The sequence below is a fragment of the Berghia stephanieae genome, chromosome 4, assembly GCF_034508935.2.
Source record: "Berghia stephanieae isolate SIO BIC M18660-M18661 chromosome 4, UCSD_Bste_1.3, whole genome shotgun sequence".
Lineage (NCBI taxonomy): Eukaryota > Metazoa > Mollusca > Gastropoda > Nudibranchia > Aeolidiidae > Berghia > Berghia stephanieae.
Window position 1 is genome coordinate 84,645,917 of NC_088363.1, and position 26,876 is coordinate 84,672,792.

General features: G+C 34.5%; 1 protein-coding gene across 3 annotated transcripts in view; it reads right to left on the minus strand.

Moving 5' to 3' along the window:
* Positions 1–4,036: 4,036 nt before the first annotated feature.
* LOC144971428 (minichromosome maintenance domain-containing protein 2-like) overlaps positions 4,037–26,876 on the minus strand; it is a 34,345-nt gene continuing 11,505 nt past the window's right edge. For all 3 annotated transcript variants that reach the window (XM_078912332.1, XM_078912333.1, XM_078912334.1), the window contains 15 exons: positions 26,072–26,139; positions 25,795–25,896; positions 23,713–23,810; positions 22,602–22,619; positions 21,058–21,133; positions 20,579–20,632; positions 19,914–19,987; positions 19,125–19,290; positions 18,326–18,415; positions 16,226–16,421; positions 13,251–13,401; positions 12,812–12,954; positions 11,334–11,443; positions 11,029–11,102; positions 4,037–6,653 (listed from right to left, as the gene is read on the minus strand). In XM_078912332.1, the coding sequence (XP_078768458.1) occupies positions 6,531–6,653; positions 11,029–11,102; positions 11,334–11,443; positions 12,812–12,954; positions 13,251–13,401; positions 16,226–16,421; positions 18,326–18,415; positions 19,125–19,290; positions 19,914–19,987; positions 20,579–20,632; positions 21,058–21,133; positions 22,602–22,619; positions 23,713–23,810; positions 25,795–25,896; positions 26,072–26,139 (1,543 nt within the window). In that variant the 3' untranslated portion in view covers positions 4,037–6,530. The remainder of the gene's footprint in view (positions 6,654–11,028; positions 11,103–11,333; positions 11,444–12,811; positions 12,955–13,250; positions 13,402–16,225; positions 16,422–18,325; positions 18,416–19,124; positions 19,291–19,913; positions 19,988–20,578; positions 20,633–21,057; positions 21,134–22,601; positions 22,620–23,712; positions 23,811–25,794; positions 25,897–26,071; positions 26,140–26,876) is intronic.

Sequence of the window (26,876 nt, forward strand, 5' to 3'; positions counted from 1 at the left end):
CACTGCAAATATATTTTATAATAAAATAATATATCCAATCTTTGAAATTTGTGTTAGATGACATACTGGCATAATGTTGCATAGAGGAATTATATAGCAGCTCGAGTAATGAAGTGCACTGGAACCAGGGAGTCACAGGTTCACATCCTACATAAGGACCTTTCACCCTTCCTTGGGAAAGATTAGCCTTGAATCGTCCGTTTGGACATATTGTTAACCTTGCACGCTTGATAACTTAGTGTTAATTCTTTAAGAAAGCACATCGCAATGAATTTTTTCTATTTTAATCTTACATCTGATTTTCAGGTTTGTGTTTGTTTTTTGTTGTTGTTGTTGTTTTTTAAGATTCAATTTTATTTAGTTATATATTTTTTGGTTTTGTTTCATTTTTTTCCATTTACATTTATTAGACATTTGAGTCGAAAGGTTTTGAAAAGCAAAGTTGATTAAATATTTATGTACGCAATGTTTGATATACATGACATGATTTAAATAAATGACTAACTGAAATCACCAGCAATATTTATAAATTGCATTTTCCTGTAAAATCATTGAGCTTTTAAGGTCAGTAACCAAAGATTTTCTCACATGTATTGTATCACAGACAGATTGGATCACTGTAAGTTAGATTTAATCGGGAACATTTTCCTGTCATTGCATTCCATAGATTTATAATACAAGAAGATGTTCAAGGAATTATTTTTTGCATACATAATTTAATACCATAATTCCCTTTTTAGGTCAAATATTTATGGTGCATTACAATGCAATAAATTCGTTCTTTCCTTTCATGACTGCATGATCCAATTTTTTGTCAAAAAGCAGTGTTCGAGATAATAATATTAATAATAATAATAATAATAATTATTATTAATTTATATAACGCTTTACTATCCACTGGTAAAGTGCTCAGCAGCGCTTTACAAAGCAAGCACGCATACAAACACACACACACACATGCATGTATTCATCCTCTCTCTCTCTCCTTTTCTCTATATATCTCTGTATATCGTTTCCTCCCTCCCCCCCTCCCCCCCTCTTACAAACACACACATAAACACAAAATCACTATACATATAACATTTCAATTATTCGTCTATCCTAAAAATAGCTCTGTTTTCAAGAGTTTCTTAAAAGCACCATATTCATCACAAGAACCGAGTCTTATAGCTCGGAGAATTCTACATATGTGGAGCAATCTTTGTAAAACGTTATGCATATCTTGTCGTTTAAATCTCTTTGCAATCTGTGCTTTATTGTTGCTTGATTGTTGTCTTGTGCCTTTTATTTTCCAAATGTCATTTACATATTATGCACCTATGCTTGTAAAGAATAAACATGCATTTGGTAGTAGCATATTATAACAATACCATACTACTTGATCTATTTTCAAAACATTATCATTTTTGTAAATGATAAAACCTCATACTTTATAATAAAAGTTCAACCAATGTTCATTGTGTTCAAAATAGAAACGCCCATATTAAATTAAACACTGCAAAGGGACCAATCATTATCATAATAGTTAACTCTTGCATTTTAACTCCAAAATAATTACTGATTGTACAAATGTGTCCTGTAAATTGTTAATATTAATAATATACACATGTTTATGATGATAAAAGTCACTACATAAATGTCTAGATCTTCTATTTTTTGGGGAATGTATCTTTTACCAGTTATTATGAGACAAGTAACTTGATTCCTAATATTGTACTCGATTATAGATCATTAAAGTTTGTTGTATTTTGGAGTTGAACACAAGGCATTCTGTTTTGATTGGTCATCTTACAATTTATACATTTAGCATTAGGATAGATAGCTATCACACACAAACACACACATACATTCGTGAATGGTGTAACTGGTAATACCTACAGAATGCTGTTATGTTGGGAATGGTGATACGGAACAAATTCATCAGAGTACCTCATGTACACTATTTCATGTAACTGAGAGAAACACACATTTTATTTGTTATTGTTATCACAGCGCCAAGTGTGATGATTATTAGAGAAAGATACTTTTTGTTCTTTGTTTTGCCATTTGTATACCACAGCTTCAGTGATCAGAGAGTAGACCCCTATAAATAATTACAAGATAATTAGTAATCGCGAGTGATCTCAAAGCGGCAAATGCTTTATGTGTCTTCTTCTCTAAGTTTATATCATGGATATGAAGTGCAAAACTTATTTTGGACACAGTGAATTTTTTCACATCTTTTATTGATGAGACTACATCAATTGACTTCTGAACTATAGTAACTCATATTTATTCTGTACTCTTTTGAGAGTCTGTACTGTGTGTAAATTATTGATTTATTTGATTTTTCGTTGATTTATTTAAGAGATGAACATAGCAATACAATTAAGAATTTATGAATATTGGGTGGGGTTTTTGACCTCCCATAGTGAGCAGGGACGTAGGACTTCTGAGTCTTCTATCCCCCTACATCTGTTTTCCAATTGCTTTTTGTCTTTTGCCTTGGACTGAGATTACTTGGTTTTGTTCTGACCCTGGCCAGAGTCCTTGGCTGGGAGGGAAACAGTCGAATGCACAGTTATAGTTCTGGGAAATGATATTTTTCCCCTTGTAAATCATCTCCACTCTTATGTACTGTAGTTTTTAAAAATTATTTGAACATATGATTTGTAAACAGATGAGTGTATTCCTATTAATGGGACCTGTGCTTGTGTCAGGATGAGACTTTTAGGTGATTCAAACTATGCACAACGGTATTATGTTCTTGGAATCTACATCTGTTCCTATTTGTGTCATTTCTCTTTGTCTTACTTTTCTTGTGTCCTATTAATTGTAAATCTATAACTTTTTTACAATACCATTTTCTGCCTTTTTAAGGCTCTGAAATGACCTAAATGTCATTAAGAAGCTCAGAAAAACCCCTAAAAACAAACAAAAAATTATAAATGCTATTCTTTTATCAAGGTCCAAGGGCAATTGAGCATTGGGTCTTTGCTAGTTGATTCTTCACCTGTCAATAACCTTGCTATTTCTTCTATCCCCTATATCAAAACTTGTCTTTTCCATTCGGGTTTGTGTTCATTTTTCTGAATTGAGACCATTTACTTTCACCAAGGCCCTTTCTGGAGTATTTTGTTGAGAGTGAAACAGTCAGATAGATTATCTGGATACGTCTTTTGACCTCCCATGGTGGGCAGGAGGTCACTTGCTCTGTCTTTTATCCCCTTATGTCTGGTTTCTGACTTGCTTTCTGTCTTTATCTTGGAATGGGATTGCTTCTTTTGTCCTGGCCATCGCCAGAGTCCTTGACTGAGAGGGAAACAGTCAAATGTATTAAATGTTTGAATAAGGTCACAAGTTGTTCTGCAATCTGTTTTTATGAGTTGCTTTTCGAAACTTTTTAACCCATTCCAAGACAAAGACAGAAAGCAACTCAGAATCCAGATATAGATGGATAGAAGACACAGCAAATGACCTCCTGCCCACCATGGGGGTGTCAAATACCCTGCCCAGTATGGCTACCTTTACCCTATCTTTATTTACATTTTTCTGAGATGAATTATATATGTATTGTTAAAGATACTGTATTAATTTTTTACATGATAAAGGTAATTGAACAAAACTCTGTACAAGCCAATTTTCTTTTCGAATATTTTAAACATTAAATTTTGAAAAGGAACAAGGTGAGCAGTCAACATGGAAGTAGAAAGCAAGTGTTGAGTGAATTAAGATTAATGCTTTGTGAGCAATTTTTACTGATTTAAATATGTTTCTTAAAGGGATTTTTTTTTTTTTTTTGTTTTTTTTTTTGTTTTGTTGTTTGTTTTTTTTTTTTTGTAGTAAGGCGTAGAGAATAATTTGTTTTCATCTAGAAAAAAAAAATCACTTGCATCACTACGCCAATTCAATGTAAATTTGGGACCACTTCTTTCATCTGGTATGATCCAGGTAAACCAGACTCCTGAAGTTTAATGCTTAAAATTGATTTATAACAATTTGGTACTATTGAAAAAATAAATGCAGTGTATAAAACATAAAATATAAAAACAGAAAGTATAAAATTTAATTTTAATCATTTTTAATTTAGATTAAATTTCTGGAACCAATTTATTCCAACAAAATACCAGATATAGGTGGGAAGTAACGTTTGTTCAAGACAACCAACCAGGAACCAAAAGAAAACATTTGTTGAAACTATCAATTGAAAACCAAAGTTTTCAACCTTTGATTTATGACAAGGACCAAGAACAATTAATTTGGAATGAAAAACAATCTATTTGACTATTTGGCGCCATTTTATCGATAGTTACTTACATTTTTAGTTTTCTACTGCTTCCAGTGAGTACGATGCTAAACACTTACATAATGCCTTTTTGTATTTTTGGCAAGAAAATTCTACTCCTTTCAAGAAGTCTCGGCTTTAAGAATTTTATTTTGCAAGTTAGAGGTAATTTAAATCGAATGTATGGAGCAAAATTTTCTGGTCAAAATGAAAAAAGTCATTTTGTCACTGTACGTTAATCGTATGGTACCAATCATTCAAATTTTTAAAATATCATATGTATACTATTTGATTACACTGAAGAATGTTTCTATATGGCACTTAAAGGACCAGTTTATACCTATCAACGTTTATTTAATAACTTGGTAGTCTTTCCTATGAACAAAAATATATTGCTGTGATTCACAGAGATATAAACATTTTATTCACCCACAATTTTTAATAAAGGCCATCATCATTATAATTAGTATCAAATGATTTTGTCAATGAATTTTATTTTTGTTTACAATTTGATTTATTGGCCATAAAATGGTCATTATGTTGCTTCATAGGCTAGCAGGTTAGCTCAATATGCACAAGAGACAGTGTTGAAATTAGAGATATATTTTATAATTTATACATATTATTAATTATTAATACGCTTCAACAGTCGTGACGTCACTTTCCCCGTAATGATGCATGGTAACTTTGTAACTGGCTCTAAACTATCGGAACAATGGCGGACGTCCTTATGAGATATTTCTCTGACAAGCATAAAAGCGTATCCAGAGGAAAAAAAACATTTTAAATCTGATCATGTTTTGACTTTTACACACTCTGATCACAAGACATATGAAAAGTTCTAGCCAGCATGAAGAATAAAAAGTACTGATTTTCTTTGTTTAGAACCATGATGACTGCCGTAGCTATGCGACGTGACATCAGACTATTGAATCCAATTATCATGCTGATATTCCAAAACTTATTTGATAAAAAAATTTGCGAAAGAATGACGCACATTGTTTTTCATTTTGTCTTGATAGCTGTAATATCATTTTGAAAAAAAAAAAAAATAAAATCAATAGATAGCCAATTCTTACTTAATACCAAGAACTAGTTAATTGAGGAAGTGAAAACCTTCATTTTAAACTGACAAAATCAAGTGTAATCAAGAAATGGCACCAAAAAAACCCCTTAACTATTTACAACAAAAAGCAAAAGCTAAACTGTAGAACAATTTGAAAGGTTGCCTCAAAATTTGTAAAATAAAGAGAAAAAGGAAGAACTAGAAGATTGGTCGAAATGTGTTGTAATGTGCACAATAAAGATCTCTTTGAGTGATAGACTTACGATATCTTAGAGTGAGACGGGAGCAAAGATCTTAAATATCCGCATCACTTTTCATCATATGATAATACAAACAGCATGTTCTCTTTAGACAATGACCTTTGAATTATAATGTCATTATGTCAGTGTATAAACCACATAATCTTACAGTTTCATATTCAGCAAATAAAGTATACCCTTTAATGTTTACATAATTTTTATTTGTCGTCTTTATCATTTTTATTGTGCAGCAATGTGGTCTATTGGTATGATACTCGCTTTTGGATCGGAAAGACCTGGATTTGAGCCTTGCTGGGCGCATAGCTGAGTCCTTGGAAAAGGCTCTTTACTCTATTCTCTCACCGTACTCAGGTGTAAAATGAGTACTTTGACACTAACAACGTTGTCTATGTCTGAAAAAAACTAATATTGCCTAACAGGCATCATGTCTCTCTCTACATGTTACGTGTTGCTGTTGGTCATGGACCCCTTACGTTTAGTGGATATTGCGCTATATAAAAGCTCAAGTTTTTGTTTTTAATTTTATATTGCAACCAATCATCAATCTTGAAATGGATACAGAGGAATACACTTTAAAAGATGAATATTGATTACAAACAAAATACAAACTTATTGGTGGGTGGTATGTTAAGACAACATAATGCCTATTTTCTTGCTACTATAATATCCTTAATTTCCCACTCTTGTCTTTCCGTTGTAGAATGAGATATCTTAACTTTACCTAGACCCTCGACTATATCCTCCTTTTCTTACGTACTAATCTGACCTTGAAATTTTTAAAAAATTGTAACTGTTAATTCTAAACTTTAAAGAACTGACTATATAAACATTTGTTATGAAAACAGTTGCTATTTCTCATAAAATAAACAACATCCCTCAGCCCTGCAAACAAATTAAAATGAAAGAAGTTTCACTGGCTAATTCAAAAAGATGTCAGCTGCTATTCCTCCTTCACGACAAATCCATTGGAAAGCTTCAAATGCTGATTGAAATTGATAGAATCTTTGACTCTCATGCAAAACTGTTGAAGTCGAATCTTGAATTGCTCCATCAGCATGTCATTCTGGGAAGAGAATAAATGTCTAAATGGGATTACATTACTTCAATTCAATAAAGCATCATCAATCGAAAACACGCGAGAGCAACCACGCCTCTGCTTGCATTTTCACATATCTTCCGTTCACTGTACAACCTCGAAAAGTGAGAGTGGAGTGTGAAGTTGTATGCAATGTGAGTGTGGGCCCACTGTCTCGGCCCCAAGGATGTTTGATTCGAGGGTGCAGTTATTGATGCATGTTCAAGAAGTTTGTAACATAATTTGCAGATTAGGGAGATGGGAGCTACACTTCTGGCCCCTTTCTTGAACAGTGGGTGCTCAATCACATATTTCCTGATTGATAGGATTTCTCCAGTATTGAGGAGAGCTGGAACAACTTGGTGCGGGCGGGAACGATGTCTGTAACATTATGTTGGAGTGGGCCTGATGGGATACTGTTGGTACTTGCTGCCTATTTAGGAATGAGTCAGTAGTTTTTCTATTTTCTTCTGCCATGACAATGTCTGACATGACAGAATGCTTATTTTCGAGGACTGGTGGACTATTTGGCTTTCGGGCATGAATACTGAGCAGAATTGGTTGAGCGCATCAGCATTGTCTTTATTATTTGTGTATAGCTTATCTCCTTTAGTTCACGATTCAAATCCTACAAGGTCCTTTTTTTTTACTTTTTATAAAATTCCAGGTGTCTTGTCTTGTCCTACATGTTACGTGTTTCTATTGGCTAGGGACTCCTTGTAAAGGGCTTTGAGCACATTAAAACCCTATTTCAGTCCCTGAGGTGAATTTGCACCCCAGGCCTATGTTTTTCTTTTATAAAATGGTCAGTTTTTATCGTAGAACCTCCAAATTTGGTGACTTTTCCTAACTTGACCCCTGCTGTGAGCTGTAAATTATTTTTTTACCTGGTGTAATTAGTTTGACCACTACAAACAGGTGCGATGGAATTTTGAGATTTCAGTCTTTTGGGGTGAATATGCACCCCTTAACTACCAAAGAGAAAAAAACCCGGAAACCTCCTATTTCAGCCTTTGGGGTGCAGATGCACCCCATATGATTTACATAGTAAAATTGAATATGCGTTTAGGAAGTAGATATATGGGCCATCTATGGCCTCTATATTATTCGAAAGTAGATATATGGGCCATCTATGGCCTCTATATTATAGCGTGGCCAAAATCATATACGGGCCGGGGGCCATCCATTTTTACTGTTTTGAACGAATAGAACTTTCGTATCCAAAATCACCCTAAATTTCGTTTCTGGGCTTTTCATTATTATCGACACCATGATTTAAAAAAAAAAAAATAATAGTTAGCCCCAAAAGCATTCTGCTTAGCCTGATATGGGCCATAGACTAGATGACCTGTGCATCATTTTACCTGCACCGAAATGATGTACGGGCCATATATCTTCGGCCATTTGTTTAATATTTGCCATCAGTATACGGTCTTTTTGTATTTACCGAAAGGATTCCCTAAACTTGGATCCCTGAACAATTAGGGCCATAGTTTGTAGTCGTGGCCGTACGGCGTCTCATCAATTTGTGAAACTCAAACTTGTCTCAAAAAATTGTGTCTAGGCTTAGTGTCCTTGGGTAAATATAAATAAGATCGTGGCACTGTAAATAAATTAATGAATAGAGGTGTTTTTGTTAATTGTTGAAGACAGAACAGAAATGAGGAGATAAAATATTTCAGTGAAGGGTGGGATTCAAACCCGACACGTCTGGATCAGCACCCGCCGTCTTGCACAAGTATGGGAGCACGCAAAGATAGTTGCCATCCTGAAGCCTGGGAAACTGGCGAAGGAGGCCGACAGCTACAGACCCATATCTCTACTGAGCTGTCTTTACAAATTATTGGAGCGAGTTCTATTAAACCGATGGGGGCCGGTCCTAGATGCTGCCCTGCCACCCAAGCAGGCGGGCTTAAGCGAAGGGAGGTGCACCACGGAACAGAGCATATTGAGCAAGGGTTCAAGAGGAAACAGCAAACAGGTGCTGTATTTATAGACCTATCAGCGGCGTACGATACGGTCTGGTGCGAAGGATTAATGCTCAAACTTGCAAAGATCATAAGGTGCAAACAGACCTTGAAGTCGTTCTCTTCGATCTTGGGGGAAAGACAATTCCACGTCGCGCTGGGGGACGCTACGAGCAAAGTAAGGAAATTGAAGAATGGGGTCCCTCAGGGATCGGTACTTGTGCCAATGTTGTTTAACGTTGGGATACGCGGACGACTGGGCACTCGTTACTCAGAGTAAAGTGTGGACCCGTCTCGAGAGCATACTCAGCGAGGACGTCACCAGACTCAAATCCTACTTCGACAAGTGGTACCTGAAGATGAACACTTCAAAAACTGTGGCCACTGCATTCCACCTATGCAGTGCATGGCACACCTGTAAACTGAACGTCCTCGTCGGGGACCAGCCACTCAATGAGCCGCATTCAAAATATTTAGGGGTGATGCTGGACCGCAGTCTTACCTATCAGGTGCATCTCGAAGGAGTTGCCCGGAAGATAGAGAAATGCAACAGTCTTCTGAGGAAGCTGGCGGGGGTCGACTTGGGGTGCTAACCAAGCACTCCTGAGAACGTCCGCCCTGGTACTATGCTATTCCACCGCGGAGTATTGCGCTCCAGTGTGGGGTAGAAGCAGAAACGTTGAGAAGGTAGATGTAAAACTTCGCAAGTCAATGCATATAGTGTCAGGAACGCTGGCAACAACACCTAGAGAATGGGGCCCGATAATGGCAGCAATCCAGCTCCCTGATGTCCGGAGGGAGACGATTACGGGAAACTGGCTTAATAGGATCCGAGAAAGAGGGAATGGGGATACCCCTCTGAAGCGCATTATGGATGGCGCCCCCGTTTCGAGCTGAAATAAGTCCCGGCAACCCTTGTAAGCAGCTTCCCTGACTACGGACAGAGATGCATATACGAGATGGAAGTCGGTTTGGACGAATTCAATCCCTTGTGGGGGCGGGGACGTACACTCCTCTAAGCTTGGTGAGAAGTTGCCAGGCTTTGATACCAGTAAGAGGAGACATTGGGTGGCTGCGAATCGGCTTCGGTTGAGGAGTTGCCTCACAGCAAGTGCGCTTCATCAGTGGGGACTTTCCACCTGTCCAACATGTACCCGATGTGGGCAAGAACCCGAAACAGCAGAGCATCTAGTCGAACGGTGTGTTGTGACGATACTACCGGGCGGGTTCGCGACGGTGCACGAATGTGGACCAGACTTTGCTGATTGGGTCTATCGTCATAACATAGTAGTGTGAGAACCATAAGAGGCTGATGCCGTCTTGCAAGCTTACCATTGAGCCAAATCGCCAATATTTTTTCCTCCTATTTCTGGTCTGTCTGATAAGACTATATCATCTCACCCAAATCAGTGTAAATGAGAATTACAGTCCTGCACGTAGCAGGGACGAGGAACACGTGCAAGGCTGTAGTTTTCATTACTGTGTATAATTTCTACAGTGCACCTCGGATGTAGCGAACTCGTGATGCAGCCAAACCTTGGATACAACGATAGACTTTGGAAATCCCCATTTGTTTCCCTGTGTTGTAACGAACATTGACATTCAGTCCTGTAGAATTTGTTGCATCTGGGGTGCACTGTATTTGTAAGACACCTCCTCTATTTGACGATCCAAATAAAACAATGAGAATTAAAATCTGTTCTATAGGTTCAGACATAACATTTTATATTTATTTTAGCGAAATATCAAAAACAAATCCATGGAAACGTATTTCAAATATCACGTTATATGAAACAGATAATCATTTGTCATTACTCATTATCAGGTACACAGTGAAACCCTATTTAAAAATGAGGGGGTGCACATGCACCCCAATTGCTGAAATAGGAGTATTCTATTAAATTTCTATTTAATGTCTCGGGGTGCACTTGCACCCCAATATGCTGAAATAGGAGTATTCCACCGAATGCTTCTTTAATGTCATGGGATGCATACAAACCCCAATTAAATGAAATAGGAATATTAAAGAGGGGACTGAAATAGGGTTAAGTGGTTATCGTGCAATATAAATGGTCGGTCAAGTTTGTTTTTGACCTCATCTTATTGGAGATGGACATTCAATTTAGAGGTCCTCCGATGTAAAGCGCAATTTGTGTCATTATTAAAATATAATTTCAGCTAGAAGATGCCAAATGTGGTTAGAGTGAGGATAAGAGCTAATAAATATTATAAAAATCTTTTGCTTTTTTAAGGGGAGTGGGTGAGGTCATATGTTATAGCTAAAGATTTCCACAGTTACTTGTGTGATGATTAACATAATGAAATGAATAATTTTGATTCCGTTAAAAAGAAAAATATGGCATGAAATAATAATTGAGTATTTTTAACCACTTTACCTCTATTCCCAATAAGTTATCAATTTCATTACTGGGTATGTTCGGCTGTGCTTGCACATTCAAAACAGTCAATCCTAATGAATAAATTGAAGGATCATAATACCATAAAAATTAAATAGAATAACATCCCATCATAGTAGGATTGTTCTAAAATAAAGATGAAAATAGCTGCCAAATCAACAAATTTTATTTAATCCAAATGAAACTCTTATATAGGATACCTACATTACATAACTACGAGTAAATTTCTATTGCTCTCTTTTTTATTATAGAATGAAGCAAGGCCTAGTCTCATAAACACTTACCCCATCTTGAAGTCAAGTATTCTTCATACAAATATATAGCCATAACTGCATCATTTCCTTTGACAACCTGGTGTAGCTGCAACTTGGCAATGCCCACTGCTAGAGATGTCCTAGAAGAAATTCATTTATTTAACATAATTTCAGTAAAATGATAACTTAAAATATGTCAGTAATATAATAAGTCATCATAATTTACATAGTTATAAACAAAAATGAATACAACAAATTATAAAAAGAACAAAATTCTAAACACAGAGCCGTCTTGAGCTGTGAGAAGACCTACAGCCCACAGATGCATGAGACTTAAATGCAGGACATGTGAACACCTTTATAAAGACAAGGTCATTGCATTTCTGAAGAAAGTTTGGACCATCATAAGACCTTTTACTTGTACAGACTGCAACCTTGTGTATGCCATTAGAACCCAAACCGCAGAGTATCTAGTTGAGTGGTGTGTTGTGACGATGCTACCGGGTGGGTTTGCAACAGTGCATGACTGCGGACCGGACTTTGCTGATTGGGTCGATTGTCATAACATAGTAGTGTGAGAGCCATTAGAAGCTGCTGCCATTAGATATGCACAATGTAACATCTGTTACATATGCAAGATGTAGGAAAGACTGGGAGGCTTCTTTGCACAGCATCTACAGGACATTGCCAACAAATGGGATACAGCTGTGGCTCGACATTTCAACCTACCTGGCCATCCTGGCACCAAGGCAGCTCACATTTGTGTATTAAAATTCTCCTATACAGACACTATATCTCGTTGCAATCAAGAAACACATCTGATTAAAACCCTTGGATATATAAACCCTCGTGGACTCAACACCAGACTGGATTATTGCTAATATATCAGGCTACAGCCTTTGTTGTCTTCTATTTAGCTTTAATTTCTAAGGTTTGTGATATTTCCTTCGTCGTTGGAGTAGACATTAAATAGAAAAGCTCAAATTCATGGTCACTATGGATCACTGTTCATTCTTTATACCTCTGGATGATTTTCACCACTTCGTTGGATTTATTTCAACTGATAGATTTGACACTTTTATTTATTCTACTCGGCATTTTTTTAAATGCACCAAATGGTATGCATAGTTTAATGTTCTGCTTGTCCGTATTAAGCAAGTGAACGCTTCTTTTTGTTTACATTCCAAGATTGTATTACTTACAGAAAGGACATGCCAATTATTTCTCTGCCATCTATTTTGGTTTTTAAGTAATGTACAGTAATTATGTTTTTATTGGGGTTTTTTTGTTGTTGACTGAAGAAGGGGTTTGAGCCTGAAACAATCTGTGTTTGATATTTTGTTCTTTTTTTAAGCGTTTATATTTATTTTTGTTTATTACTTTATACAGTCCACAGCTTTTAGCAGCTTAGTGTCACTTTGACTTGTGATGATTTACATAAACATCAGTACGAGTCTCAATGTATTGTATTTACATTAAAAATATTACCAAGGAATGTTGAAACGTACAGTGTGATAAGTGCTGAAGGAGGCACACTAGAGCTACCAAAACCAGATGTCCTGGCTAATCTACTAGCGCTGAAGTAGCTCTGTAGAAGAGTCTCTGCTTCCACAGTCATCTTCGTCTCTTGGTGATGGGCTAAAGACAAGTACTGTGGATCAAGATGATAAATCATCGCATGTTTTATTCATCATAATTAGTTTACAGTTGTTGAGAACATTAGTGATAGCATTAACGGTTTTGAACAGATTTGGAATTTAAACTCGGCAAAAATAATATTTTTTAGGCAAAAAAAAAAAAGGCAAGAATTAAAAACTCTTGGAATTTTCACAATCACCAAACATGCAATCTAATTAAAGATTTTAACTGTAGGGTCCATTCTATCACATAGCAAATATGGAAAGGTTTTTAAATAGTATGATTACAAATTAATTGTTAAAGCCACACCTTTTCAACATCATCAGTTTCCATTTCAAATGGAGTTTCCTCAATATTCGGACATGAATATTGACTCCACATAAAGTCTAAATATTCGCAGTCAAAATCTTGATCATAACTAGACACGTTGTCATCCAGGAAAGCAACTATATTGAAAGCACTGTGGAAAATATTTTAAAGGAAGATGATTTGGTTCAATTCTGTTAGTACGAACAATATTTAAGTTTGAAGAAAATATGATTACTGCATTCTGAATGATTCAATGATTTACAAGAAAAGTCAGGGTATTACTTAAATATAATTCAAATATCATGTTTAAAATATTATTCACGGCGTCTAAACTGCACTATAAATCTGACCGTTTAGTTTCCCGCTGTTCCGAGCGCCGACGTAACCTCACCCGACAGGTAACCGGGTCAACAGCGGTCAGCCGATATCAATTCCCAGAACGTAGATTTGACGTGCATTGGGTGATACCAATGGATGATTTCCATACCAATTAACCTCACGATCTTCGTGACGATGCAATTCCACCCAAATGCAAAGAATTCTCGCAGACCTCCTCTTTCCATCGGTCCAATTTTTATTTCAATATCTCCAGTACTTATTCCACAAGCCGTGATTCAAATTCACATATTTTTCTATAACATTTAAATAAAATTACTTGTAATTACCTCAGGATTCTAAAAAAACGTTGCTATAAACTTCAAAATTTTTTTGGTGTGATTCACAAGGCACAAGTTTTACTACGAAATGAGGTAAGTTTCATTTACTCTTCAGTTTTCATTATTTTGTAATGATTATTTTTCCGCGGTAGGTCAGGTAATAATGATATTACCTCTTTAGCCTTGTTCTTGAAACGTAATATTTCGCTGCGGTTTTATTGTTAATTATATTTTTATTTTTTATTTATTTCAATGATGAGTTAATTTGATTTTTAAATTGCATAATTTGAATTATCTTGCTAATGTTTAATTTTAAATGACAGTGTGTGTTGGGCCTCAACTTAGCTCAACTGCTTGTTAGAATTTTCCTGCCCCCCCCCCCCCCCTTTCTTTCACCAAATTGGGTGAAGTATTTGGTTTTTCTTTTTCCAAATTTTATGTACGCTGTTATGTATGCATGGATATGAGAAGTAATACAGAGTGTTTTAAAACTAATTTTATTCATTAATTCACTATATCATTGCTTACATCGCTCAGTCAATTTTGAATTTTCTCTTACGTCATGGACCACACAATTGCAAGTCATAACCAAGCAGTGAATTCATTATGTAGGACATGTGGTATGATTTGTTTAACACAGAAAGAGAAACGTGCCCGCAAGAAACCATTTAAATGTTCAAATTATTCTAATGACATTCTTTTAGTCTATGGACTGACACGGCATTGGAATTGGACAAGCAAGGAGAACACTCATAATTTATGTGTAAAAAGTACACATTATAAAGCACATTGAACACACGACTCATTAGCTTCTTTGTATTTGCTCATTGCCAAGACGTTAATAATAAATAAATCAACCTTGAAACGGGTTGCACTTGCATGTTTGATATCGACAGAGTAGAATATAACAACAAACTCCAAAACGCAGGAGAGACTTTCAAATCTCATGCACGAGCAACTCACTCTCTGGGATGGTCTTATTGCCTCTGAATTGGACAGAATACCGCATTACACAACAGGCTTACCACAGCAGGTCATTCATTGCCAACCACTGCCACAAATACTTACAAGAAAAAGTCTACACTTCCAATTATCCAACAAAGAACTGCACCCACGACCCACTCATCATTGATGACGCATGCAGTATTGGATTAATTTTCGACAATATAAACAAGGCCTATAGTCATGTGCACAACTTTATTTCACACACAAAATCAATCAAAGCAGACACAATCCAATATATTCAAAGTGCAATAAAACATTACACGGATACATACAGAAAATATTTTCCAAACAAAATAATCCCAAAACAACACCTCCTTGAGTACCAGTGCATACCACACATCACTCAATATAAGTTTGGACTTAGACTTCTTGGAGAACAAGGCACAGAGACCTGTCACTAAACAACAGCAAAATTGGAAAAAAAGAGCATCCGACATTATCAATGATATGAATAAAATGCGATTTGTCATCAACGCAATGCAGTTAAAGACCAGCCCCAAACTACACTGACGAGTTTGAATGCTCGTAGCGAATATATTTTTGTTGAGGAAAAATACGTTTTTTGTGAGGAGAAGTATTTACATCTTGTCTTTATAATACATAAAATTCAGACAAATCCATAGCAACGTTTTTTTTTTCTCTAATTTTTGAAATGTTGCACCCGCTATATTTTTTGTGTAATTTGTTACCGTTCATTGATAACTTATATTGAGAAATCTAGTAATACTATGAAAAAATAAAAAACACACAGTAAAAGTAGAAAATATAAACTTTTATACCAAGTAGTGATATTTCAACTCATTCAATATGGGTGTCTAACAGACAATAAAACAAAACATTGTTAAATTGAGTGAAACGGCAATCCCCGTTAGGTAAATTCCTCTCGGTGATTGACCGCTCACCGTGACTGGGTCAGCAGGTGTCAGGAACGGGATACCGTCTCAACTAAACTGTTGTCGTTGTGTACGCTGTGTATTGAGCAAACTTGATTTTGAAAAATATTTAAAACTGGGAAAATGACCATAAAGTGTCAAACTTGCATTAAAAATATTGTAATATTTATGACTTTCTTGTCAAATTCCTCATTACTTTATTCACAAATATTCTCATCATTTAGACGAATTAAAAGAAGTCAGTTCTTATGATCTGTTTATCATTTTTTCCCATTAAAAATAGTTTATTTTCCTTTGTTTAACGTATTAGATAAGTAGTTTCAATATATATGAAATCAACATGTTATCTCTCTTGACATTAAAAAAAACCTCGATCACAATAAAACTTTCCCAAATAAATATTAATTAAGTTGATACATACTCAAGAAAACTGTTAGTCAATTCTCCAGTCGAACAACCAATAAAGATGTCAGAGTTCGAGCTTTCAGCTTGAGATTTTGCTGCACCGACATCGTATATGGCCCAACTTTGACATTCCAATGGAAATGTGATAGTTTGGGGTAAGCTCTCTGTATATTTAGTCGCCAATTCTAACATCACACTATTGCTGTTCAATGCTAATATATAATAAAAAGAGAGATGGAAGTAATAGGAACAGCCCAACATACAGCTATCACATATTTCTAAAACAAATCTTATTCAGAATTTGAAACAGATTTTTTTTTGGAGAATACTCACCTGTATATTACAATACATGCATGCTACAATGACAGAATACTTGAAAAATATTTCGGGTCAGCGAACAGAAAAAAAAATATATTAAAAAATCTGATTTGTTGTCTTTTTTGTTTTTGTTGAAGCTGAGGGGCCAAGCCTGAAACATTCCATGTTAATGTTTTGTTCTTTTCTAAATATGTATATTCATTTTTTGTTAAATATTCTCAGTCCCCACCTTTTAACAGAAAAAGCATCATTTTTGATTGCTTGCTTGCAAACTTGGTTTTATATTTAGCCATGTTGAGCCCATGGAGAAATAGGATAAAAAGATCATCATGAATAAACTGTCAAATTAAAACAGACTGGAAATCCCTGCATAAATTGTGGGAAGTTGGTATACATACATTGTAAAAACATTGCACAAAAAATAAAGTAGAATTTAATTCAGTTCACTCAGTACCTTATAACAATAATAATAATAATAATATAATAACATAGTAATAATAATAATAATAATAATAATAATAATAATAATAATAATAATAATAATAATAAATAATAATAATAATAATAATAATAATAATAATACTAGTAATAATAATAATAATAATATAATAATAATAATAATAATAATAATAATAATAATAATAATAATAATAATAATAATAATAATAATAATTATAATAACAATAATAGTAATAATAAAAAATAATAATAATAATAATAATAATAATAATATAATAATAATAATAATAAATAATAATAATAATAATAATAATAATAATTATAATAATAATCGTAACTCGGTTAATCACAACTTTCGGTTAATTGTAACATTTCTCAAGAAATGGAATTAATTTTATATAAAAATGACTGGTTAATTGCAACAAACTTCGGTCAATCACAAAAAAAAATTTCAACCTCAAGAATTCAAGATTTCAATCAAACAAAATAATTGTTGAAATTGTTATTCAATGCCTTGTGATTGTTTTTCATGGACAGTAAGGTATCCTTTCATAGGTTGATTGAGGCAGAGATTATGGCTTTGTTACGAGTATTATTATGAATATATTTGACAGCAACGAGTATTATTATGAATATATTTGACAGCAAACTTCAAAAGTCGACTTTCTCCAATATTATTCAGCACATCTCAACTTATGTTTTGTTGGTCTTTTATTTCCAAATTGTACCTTGGGGTGTGTCAGAATGATGATGGCCTTCCACCAGAATGTCATCCCATTTCACAGTCTTTGTTGTTTTTTTTTAATTTTTGCAGCAAAATCAGACCAATATCTTCCATCCTGTGCTAAGTTCTGAGGAATTTTAGGTCAATTTAGGCTTGAAGTTGTGTTGTTCTGAATGATTTTCAATCAATCTTGAGGCTGACGTGGGATTGTTGGTTGTTTGACCAGTTAAATAAAATGCCATTGATAGAAATTTCAGATGTTTCCGTCTCAGTATGTGCACAAACTGGAAGTTATATGAAAATACAATACAGTACCAGAAAAATCAGAAAAAAATATTTGAAGCTTGTACTTGTAAAAATAATCGCAACATAAGAGCAAAGATGCATGGATTCCTTTCCTTCTGAACAGATATATTGTGTAACCATTTTGGAACTCTGACCCAGCTCAGTTTGTGGGAATGAGGGTGGGTTTTTGCCATATCTCATGTCTCATTAAATGTAAAATTCCAAACACCCACATACACACACTCCCGCACATTTAGACCAAAATAAGGAAATGCTTTAAATACCGCTAATACTCACAAAAATGTTTTTAAAAGGGAAGAAAAAAATTACCACTTTTGATCTGCTCTTTCCTGGCTTTCTTCCACAAGCCGATCTCACCAAAGAAACAAACACCTCCACGAGATAAAAGAAGGGATCCACCTTTAAGCGAGCAATGTAAAGCAAGTCAAATATATAGAAAATGTCAAGACAAGCAAACACCCCATATCAGATCTTGATTAATGAAAAAGAATTACAGATTCCTACACACATGAATATCCATAAAAGTTAAACCGAAAATGAAGAAGCTCTAAACTTCCTAAAACTATAATTAATGAGAAGATTTTTGTACTGAGTAAAAACAATATTATGTTGCCTGAGAGAAATTCTTAAACCTTAATTAAAGCAATACTGGACTGTGGTTGTTAAGAAGAAGAAGAAGAAGAAGAAGAAGAAGAAGAAGAAGAAGAAGAAGAAGAAGAAGAAGAAGAAGAAGAAGAAGAAGAAGAAGAAGAAGAGAAGAAGAAAGGAAGAAAGAAGAGAGAGAGAGAGAAGAAAGGAAGAAAGAAAAGAAAGAGAAGAAGGAAGAGGAAGAGGAAGATAAAGAAGAAGAAGAGGAGGACGAGGAAGAAGAAGGAGAAGAAGAAAAAGATGAAGTGTGAATGAATAACTGGCCGTAGACGATGACAAAGATTGTAAAAGTGCTAGTGCAAAAAAGAATTTAACACTCAATTTGTATGGAATGCAAATTTAGTTCCATATGGTCTGCTGAGGAAATAAATAGAACCCTATGAAGTTCAATCGAAATGTGCTATATAAATGTTCATATACGGTATATGTTTAAATTCTTTTTTTTCTTCTTTTTTTTTACCTTCAATAAAATAGAGGGCCCATCTGTATTTGTTGTTGACTTTTCCATTCAATGGAGTAGCTGAACTGATAGGGCAAGATCGACATGAAAATTGTTTTGCATAATTCATCACCATGAGAGCTTGTTCCGTCTCTCTCCCAATAGCCAGGATATGAAGTTTGTTCTCCTTAAAGATATTAATGGGGCATTTATGATCTTTATTGAGGTTTTTTTTCCCCCTCATAACACGACAACAAAAAAAAGAAAATTTGGATGCATAGTTTTAGTGGATAATGGGTGAAAGAATAAAGGTATATAAAAATAGTCAAACCCTTTAACTCCGAGACTAAATTCATTTCAACACATAATTTTTACATTTGGGGGGGGGGGGGTTGTTGTTCATATATAACAAATATAACAAAGTGCCGAAACAATAAAGAAATTAAATTGCAACACTCTCTTGGTGATAAACACTGAGATGCGATGTCAGGTTAGAGTAAAATCAAACCCTGTCTCTAAAGGTTAACTCACTCAACCCTAACCCCGACTATGTTCGTGGTTTACCCGGGTTACTTTTACCCCATGCCTATTTATTACATTTTTCTGAGACAAATTATAGGTGTGGTATCAAAGCTATTGTTTTTTGTTTTTACATGTTGAATAAAACTATCTATGTACTGCTCATTTTTAATACATTTTTTCCAATTTTGAAAAGTAGCGAAAATATTTAGGATTGAGTGAGTAAAGAGTCTATGTTACCAGTTCTATATAATATGGATAAGAAAATGACTGTCCACAACAAAAGCTTACTTGAGGATATAAAACAAGACTGATAAGGAGAAGAATCCGCAGTTTGATCATTTTCCCCGGGGGAACAATGTTGTCTGTGAAGTAACAAGTCACCGAAAAGTTAATGATACAAAATACAAGTGCAGAATAGAGACATTCCTCATCCAAACAATTCCCAAATAAATAGTGTAGCAGATGTGTCATGACAAAATGTTTAAACATTGCGTGGATTAGATGGATCAATTGTTGTACAAAAATGAATGCAGTGTCGAAAAAGGAACAAAATATTTACTTTGTTTTCAAAGTAGTGAAATCAATTTTTGCTCAATCATTTTTAGTCCACAACATTGCATAAACTTAGTATTCAATTTGACTTGTAAGAATGGATTAATCAAGCAGATTTTAATAAGCCAACTCAACTCTTCCACTTGGCTTTTAAATTGAAATCATTTGAAAGATAGAATAGAGTACTTTCTTAAAAAATATGTCCAGTAGGGACTTATTAGAAAAAGAAATCATTTGAATGAACATTTATTTTTAAAATATGCCCAGCACGACTTGTGTTGGTTTTTTTTTTTTGTTCTTTTTTAAAGATTTAATTTGAATGAACAGAGCCTTTCAAATATATGCACAGCAAGGATTATATTAGAAAAACCAATACTTTAAAGTGATTAAAAATTATATACTTGCAAAATGAAGAGCCAGAAGTGAAATACATCTCCATCCGTTTTCGTTGTTGCCTGCAAATAATGTGATGCGCATGTAATATAGATATGAAAAAAGATACTTTGCTCCTATACAAAGGCGGTTTATCTAAATGAATGTATGATAACACTGGAACTTCTGATTTTAACATTAATAGTTGAGATTTATGTACATAAAAATGATCAAATTATAGGTTATAATAAGCACGATATCTTAAAAATGACGTAAAAGCCCTTCAGTACTAAACATCTATTCAACTATAAACAAAAGGATACCAAATAAAAATTTTTTAAAGAATAGATAATCGACCCTGATACAACAACAAAAATGTTTAAACTTTGTCCATCAAGATAATTATTGACATTTCTTAAAAAGAAACTTTCTACTTCTAAGCATAAAAATGTTCGTCTTCATTAATCTGTTATCTTTCTATTGTTTTGCAATTTAGTGTCAACCTTACCACGATGTATAAAAGACACAATTTTTTGCAGATCTCCCGTGATAAGCTTCAACTGACTGCTTGTATTTTTCTGTACCTGATAGATAAGTAGAATCAAAAGGGCATCAAATCAATTGAATCCAAATGCTTCCAATCATAACGAATAAAAGAAATTACTGCACACCGTTTTGTTAGTTGTTGAAGTCAACAGAGTTAATCTAATTTGATGTATGTAACATGTCAATTTATTTAAGTATGAATATTAATTTTCAAAAAAAAAAAAAAAAAAAAAAGAACGAGAGAGAGATATTTGTTTGTTTTTAAGGGTTTTACGGCGCTTGCAACACATTGAGGTCATATCAGCGCCAGAAAAAAGGAAGAAAATGGGATAGTAAAAAGTTCTAGAATTATAATTAAAGCGCCCAAGAAAAGGTAAGACAAAGGGGAACAGATGTAGATTCCAAGAGCACACTATCAAAGTACTTAGTCTGAGATCACCTAAAAGTCTCATCCAGACACAGGCACAGGTCCCCACTAAGAGGAATACACTCAAATGTTTACAAATAAAATATATATAATACATAATACAGTGCATAACAGAGAGATGATTTACAAGGAAAAAAAATATCATCTCCCAAAACTAACTATACGTTTGACTGTTTCCCTCCCAGTCAGGGTATCCGGCCAGAGCCAGGACAAAACCAAGTAATCTCATTCCAAGACAAAGACAGAAAGCATGTTGGAAAACAGACATAGGGGGATAGAAGACAAAGTATGTAAAGCCCTGCCCACTATGGGAGGTCAGGAACCCCACCCAGAACGAGAAAGAGAGAGGAGAGAGAGAGAGAGAGAGAGAGAGAGAGAGAGAGAGAGAGAGGAGAGAGAGAGAGAGAGAGAGAGAGAGAGAGAGAGAGAGAGAGAGAGAGAGAGAGAGAGAGAGAGAGAGAGTTTTAAAAATAAATAAAGAAAAACACTTATGCATCTTTAATCATTACTGTTATGTAATTAGTAACTATACATTTTGTATCAAAGCACAATCCAAGCTTGCTCTGTAGTTTTCATGTAAAGTAATTCAAATTTTAGATATAAATTCATTTTCTTCATTTCAGATTCTGAAACAATTTTTTAAAAAATTTGAGTATGAAAGTAATTCGCTATAATAATTATAATAATATATAATATATAATATAATAATAAATAATAATAATAATAATAATAATAATAATATAAATAATAATAATAATAATAATAATAATAATAATAATAATAATAATAATAATAATAATAATAATAGTAACAATAATAACAATAATAATTTATTTGTATAGCGCTCAATCCATCTTCAAATCCTCTAAAGCATTGAACATTTTTAAAATTCTAACCAAAAAGATCAAGGCACAGATACAAGCATGTCCTGACACTGACACAAAGGATCGCACATTGGATCTCATCGGGGCAGTAAAAATTAATATCTATGGCCTAGCTCTGGTTCTGTTTTTAACTTTCTTTATTTTGAAGAGAACCTTTGTTATACAACTTGGTAATTCATCACTATTCATACTTACCTCAGTTATACTGTTTGCCTGATAAAAAAAAAAAAGAATACATCCATCAGATAATATAATTTGCTACCTCATGGATTTATATCAAAAGTAAATAAATATGATCATCCTTCAAAACTAGTTGTTGGATCAAAGAGTATTTTAAAATCGTTTTAAGAAACCCATTAAATTAGAGCCTGATACAGACAATGCGATCTTTAAGCACGCCGTCATAAAGCACATTTCATACTCAAGCACGCTAAATTTTCTATATAAAGTTGTCTTTGTTTACTTTATTATGCTGTGTGTAGTTATTGCTGTTGGTGTGTGAACTGTTACTCAGCAATGTGGAGTGACTGGGTAAATGATGATGTTAACTGGTGTCATTGTCAGCAGTTGGTAGTGTTGTAGGTGGACGTTTCTTGAATAATTCTTGCTTAGTTCATCTGAGTTTGGTTTTTGCGTTTGTATTGCTGTGGGTATTAATGTTTACAAGAGTTGGTGCAGGTCGTGATGAACTGTGTTTAGGTGTTGGTTGTCCTATCTGAACACTAATTTTCCTTTGTTTTCTTTTGCCACCACACTGCCTCGATGGGAATTGATCACAAAAATAGAATTACTAAAAAATTATCAAGCACAGTGAATAAAATTATGGCTATAAATGAGGCTACGAACTCAAGCACGCTTTGGCTTTAAGCACGCCTAAGTCTCCTCCCAATAACATTCCCCCCTCTCTCTGCCCCACCCTCCCCTTCCAATAATACAACTGGGATACTGATGACTGTCTAGAAAGCGGTTGTTTTTCAGATCTATTGACACCAAATCTATATGGTTTTAATTGGAGTGCATGTCTTAATTGTTACAATTCTAGGATTCAAAACATTTAATCTTTTCTTAAAGTGTGTCACAATGTTTCTAGAGAAAAATATTTCCTTAACTCAGTAGATTTACTTGATAAATAAATCTATATTTACAATTAGCTCCCCCCAAAAAATAAATAAGAGCAGAACTTTGAAAAGAACTTTAATAATATCAATGCAAAGTCAAATGTCATAAACAAAAAAGTCGTAGTCTCTGAAACTTTATAATTTATCAATCGAAACTTATAAACTATCTATTACAAACTCTGGATTACCTCCAAAGTAATGGTGATCTCTTCCTCATAATAGTCACTTCGACAAAGTCCAATGATCACATAACTCTTGCCAATCTGAATCTTGTTCACAAGGTCATCTTTAATTTTTTTTAAATAATCAAGTCAGAATAATCTTAAATGCACATAATGAAACGCTCTAATCCTCATAAATGCATTTACAGGACTCTATGCAAATCAGAGTCAAAATGAAAAAAAATACATGGTATCCCCCTGTCCTCTTACTTGTATTTCTCTTCTTATTTTTGTTAACTGAATTACCTGACCTGATGACTTTCACTTGCTAGGTTGTCAGACGTCGCAGTTTTGGCTGTATTTCTTAATAAGCGGAAAAAGCTTTCCACTCCTCTCTATTTTGTGTAATACACCGATGATAATATAATTCTTGATATGACAAACAGCATCGTTAAAAACTCTTAAGAGTGCAGTTTCTGTGGTGTGGTTAGATGTGATTAAAATAAATGGTTGCATTCAAAATGTCTCTTTGTACATGTCCTTATGTCTATTATTTGAAAATTATAAAACATGTATTTTACTGTATATAATGATAACATCGGACGTTGTATGGACACATAAATGGTTGGCAGCAAAGGCACTCAAAGAAAACATATCCATAACAATAACCGGAATCGATATGTCCGCAGCATTTGATACGATCGACAGAGGAAAACTTTTGGAGATATTAACAGACATAGTAGACGAAGACGAGCTCCGAATAATCCGATTTCTTCTCAGCAACACAAAGATACAACCAAGGATATACGGGGCCACAAAACAGACGCAGTTCGAAAGTAACATCGGGACCCCCCAAGGAGATAGTCTGAGCCCGATTCTGTTCACAATATACTTAGAACACGCTCTGAAAGAAGTTCGAAAAGTCATTCCAAAACCAACGACTCATATTGAAAATGCAATCCCTAGAGAAATCGCCTATGCAGATGATGTAGATTTTATTGGATCAACACCAGCAAATATAGACATCATACAAAATACCCTCATGAAATATAACCTCCAAGTCAATGCCAATAAAACCGAATTTACAACAATATCGAGGAACAAAGAGGAATGGAAAAGAACAAAGAAAGTCGGCTCACTAATTGGAGACACCGAGGATGTACAAAGAAGAAAACAGCTATCAAACGCCGCACTCAGTAAACTCACCAATGTATGGATTAGAGGTGACAAAATAAAGAGAAAAAACCAAACTGAAACTGTACCGTGCTCTTGTAAAACCGGTACTTCTGTATAACTGCGGCACTTGGGCGTTGACAAAATCCGAAGAAGAACATCTGGATGCCTTCCATCGCACACAGCTAAGAAGGGTACTGGACATCAAATACCCAAAAAAGATCTCAAATGAATCACTCTATAAGATCACAAAAGAAAGACCAATCTCCCTTGACATTTTACAACAACGATGGCAACTTTTCGGTCACATACTACGCAGGGACAAAAACATACCAGCTAACCAAGCCATGTCGGGATATTTCCAAAAACACGGGAACCTTTTCAGAGGAAGACCAATCACAACACTCCCTGTGATCCTAAACAAAAACCTCACAACACTTGGACAAAGCATTAGTCTCATAACGGCAGGGGACCTTGAAAATCTGAGAACCCTAGCAGAGGACCGGCAATATTGGAGACACCTCACACAGGAAATACTGGAAACAGCCAAGGCGACCCGATCTTTCGGTCGAGACGCGAAAGGCATCTAAGTCAAGTAAGTCAAGTCAATGATAACAAGAAATGAAGCGAGTAGGAAAGTGCCAGAAGACAACAGAGAATAAAAACTTTGCAGCGGCGATGGGGGCTCGAACCCCGGTATGAAAACCCCGCCTGGCCAGGGAGATTGTGATTCTACCGTATGAGCTATCCACGACCCGGCCAGTTGGAGTTGTCCTCATCCCAGTTAGGTTGCAAATTCGAGCCCCCATCGCTGTTATTCTCTGTTGTCTTCTGGCACTTTCCTACTCACTTCATTTCTTGTTATTATCAACATAAGTGCCTGCTCCACTCACTTTTCTGTATATAATAATACAGTTTTGTCAAAGGATCACCCACCTCGTAATATGACAGGAACAGCTTGAGTTAATTGATTATTTAGTGACTCTTTCCTTTGGTAGCCGTCAATCTTTATTGGCAATACTTCTGCTATCATTTTTTCTGGCAAGAGTCAGTTAAATAAAAATTATAATTTATGTATGTTCCAATTCTAATTATATAATGCAAATTTTACAACATGATTGTCAAAATAATTGCAATTAATTAATATATCAAGTATCCTTCAACTGTTATTTTTAATGAAATAAATGTTCAGCATTGAATTAAATGATATCACCTGATACTATTCTTGCTGAAATTGTTTCTTCCAAAATTCCACCACAAAACGAACAGATAAAGTCCGATCTGAAAATGTATCATCAGAAATCTTAATATCCACATATATAAACAGACTTAAGATTTGTCTAATGCAATTTTTAAAAAACTAAGATATGTTGTGTTTATTTTTTTAAAAGATGAAAATGCATTTTGTGACCTCTTACACTCGTAGAGTGATTCAAAGTCAAAGATTGCAACCATATGACGATGATAAGTTATATTTGCTTTATTATCTATGTCAATCAACATGCCACATTTTATTATTCATTTCATGTGCTCTGAATATTCTTCATCACGATACAAAATACGCAAAGATTGTGAATTTTTAAGTGCAGCTTTTGAGTTTGCTAAACTGACATTTTTAACAATTTGGTGGTGAGACTGATGATGATGGTGCTGATGCTTCTGCTGCTGCTGATGATGATGATGATAATGATGATAATAATTATGGTGGTGGTGGTAATGGTAATGATGATGTTGTTTATGATGATGATGATAATATATTTCTGCAACATTCAACTTCTATATTCTCAGAAGCACTTCACTTATTCAATAACAATTCAACACTTTTGATAGAAAAGTTTATTTTTCACTTTCTAGAAATGTTGCAATAATACACAAAAACACACACACATACATGCACACACACACACACACACACACACACACACACACACACACACACACACGCATGAGCGCATGCATGCACATACGCATATATATAAATACAAATGTATGTATATATATATATATATATATATATA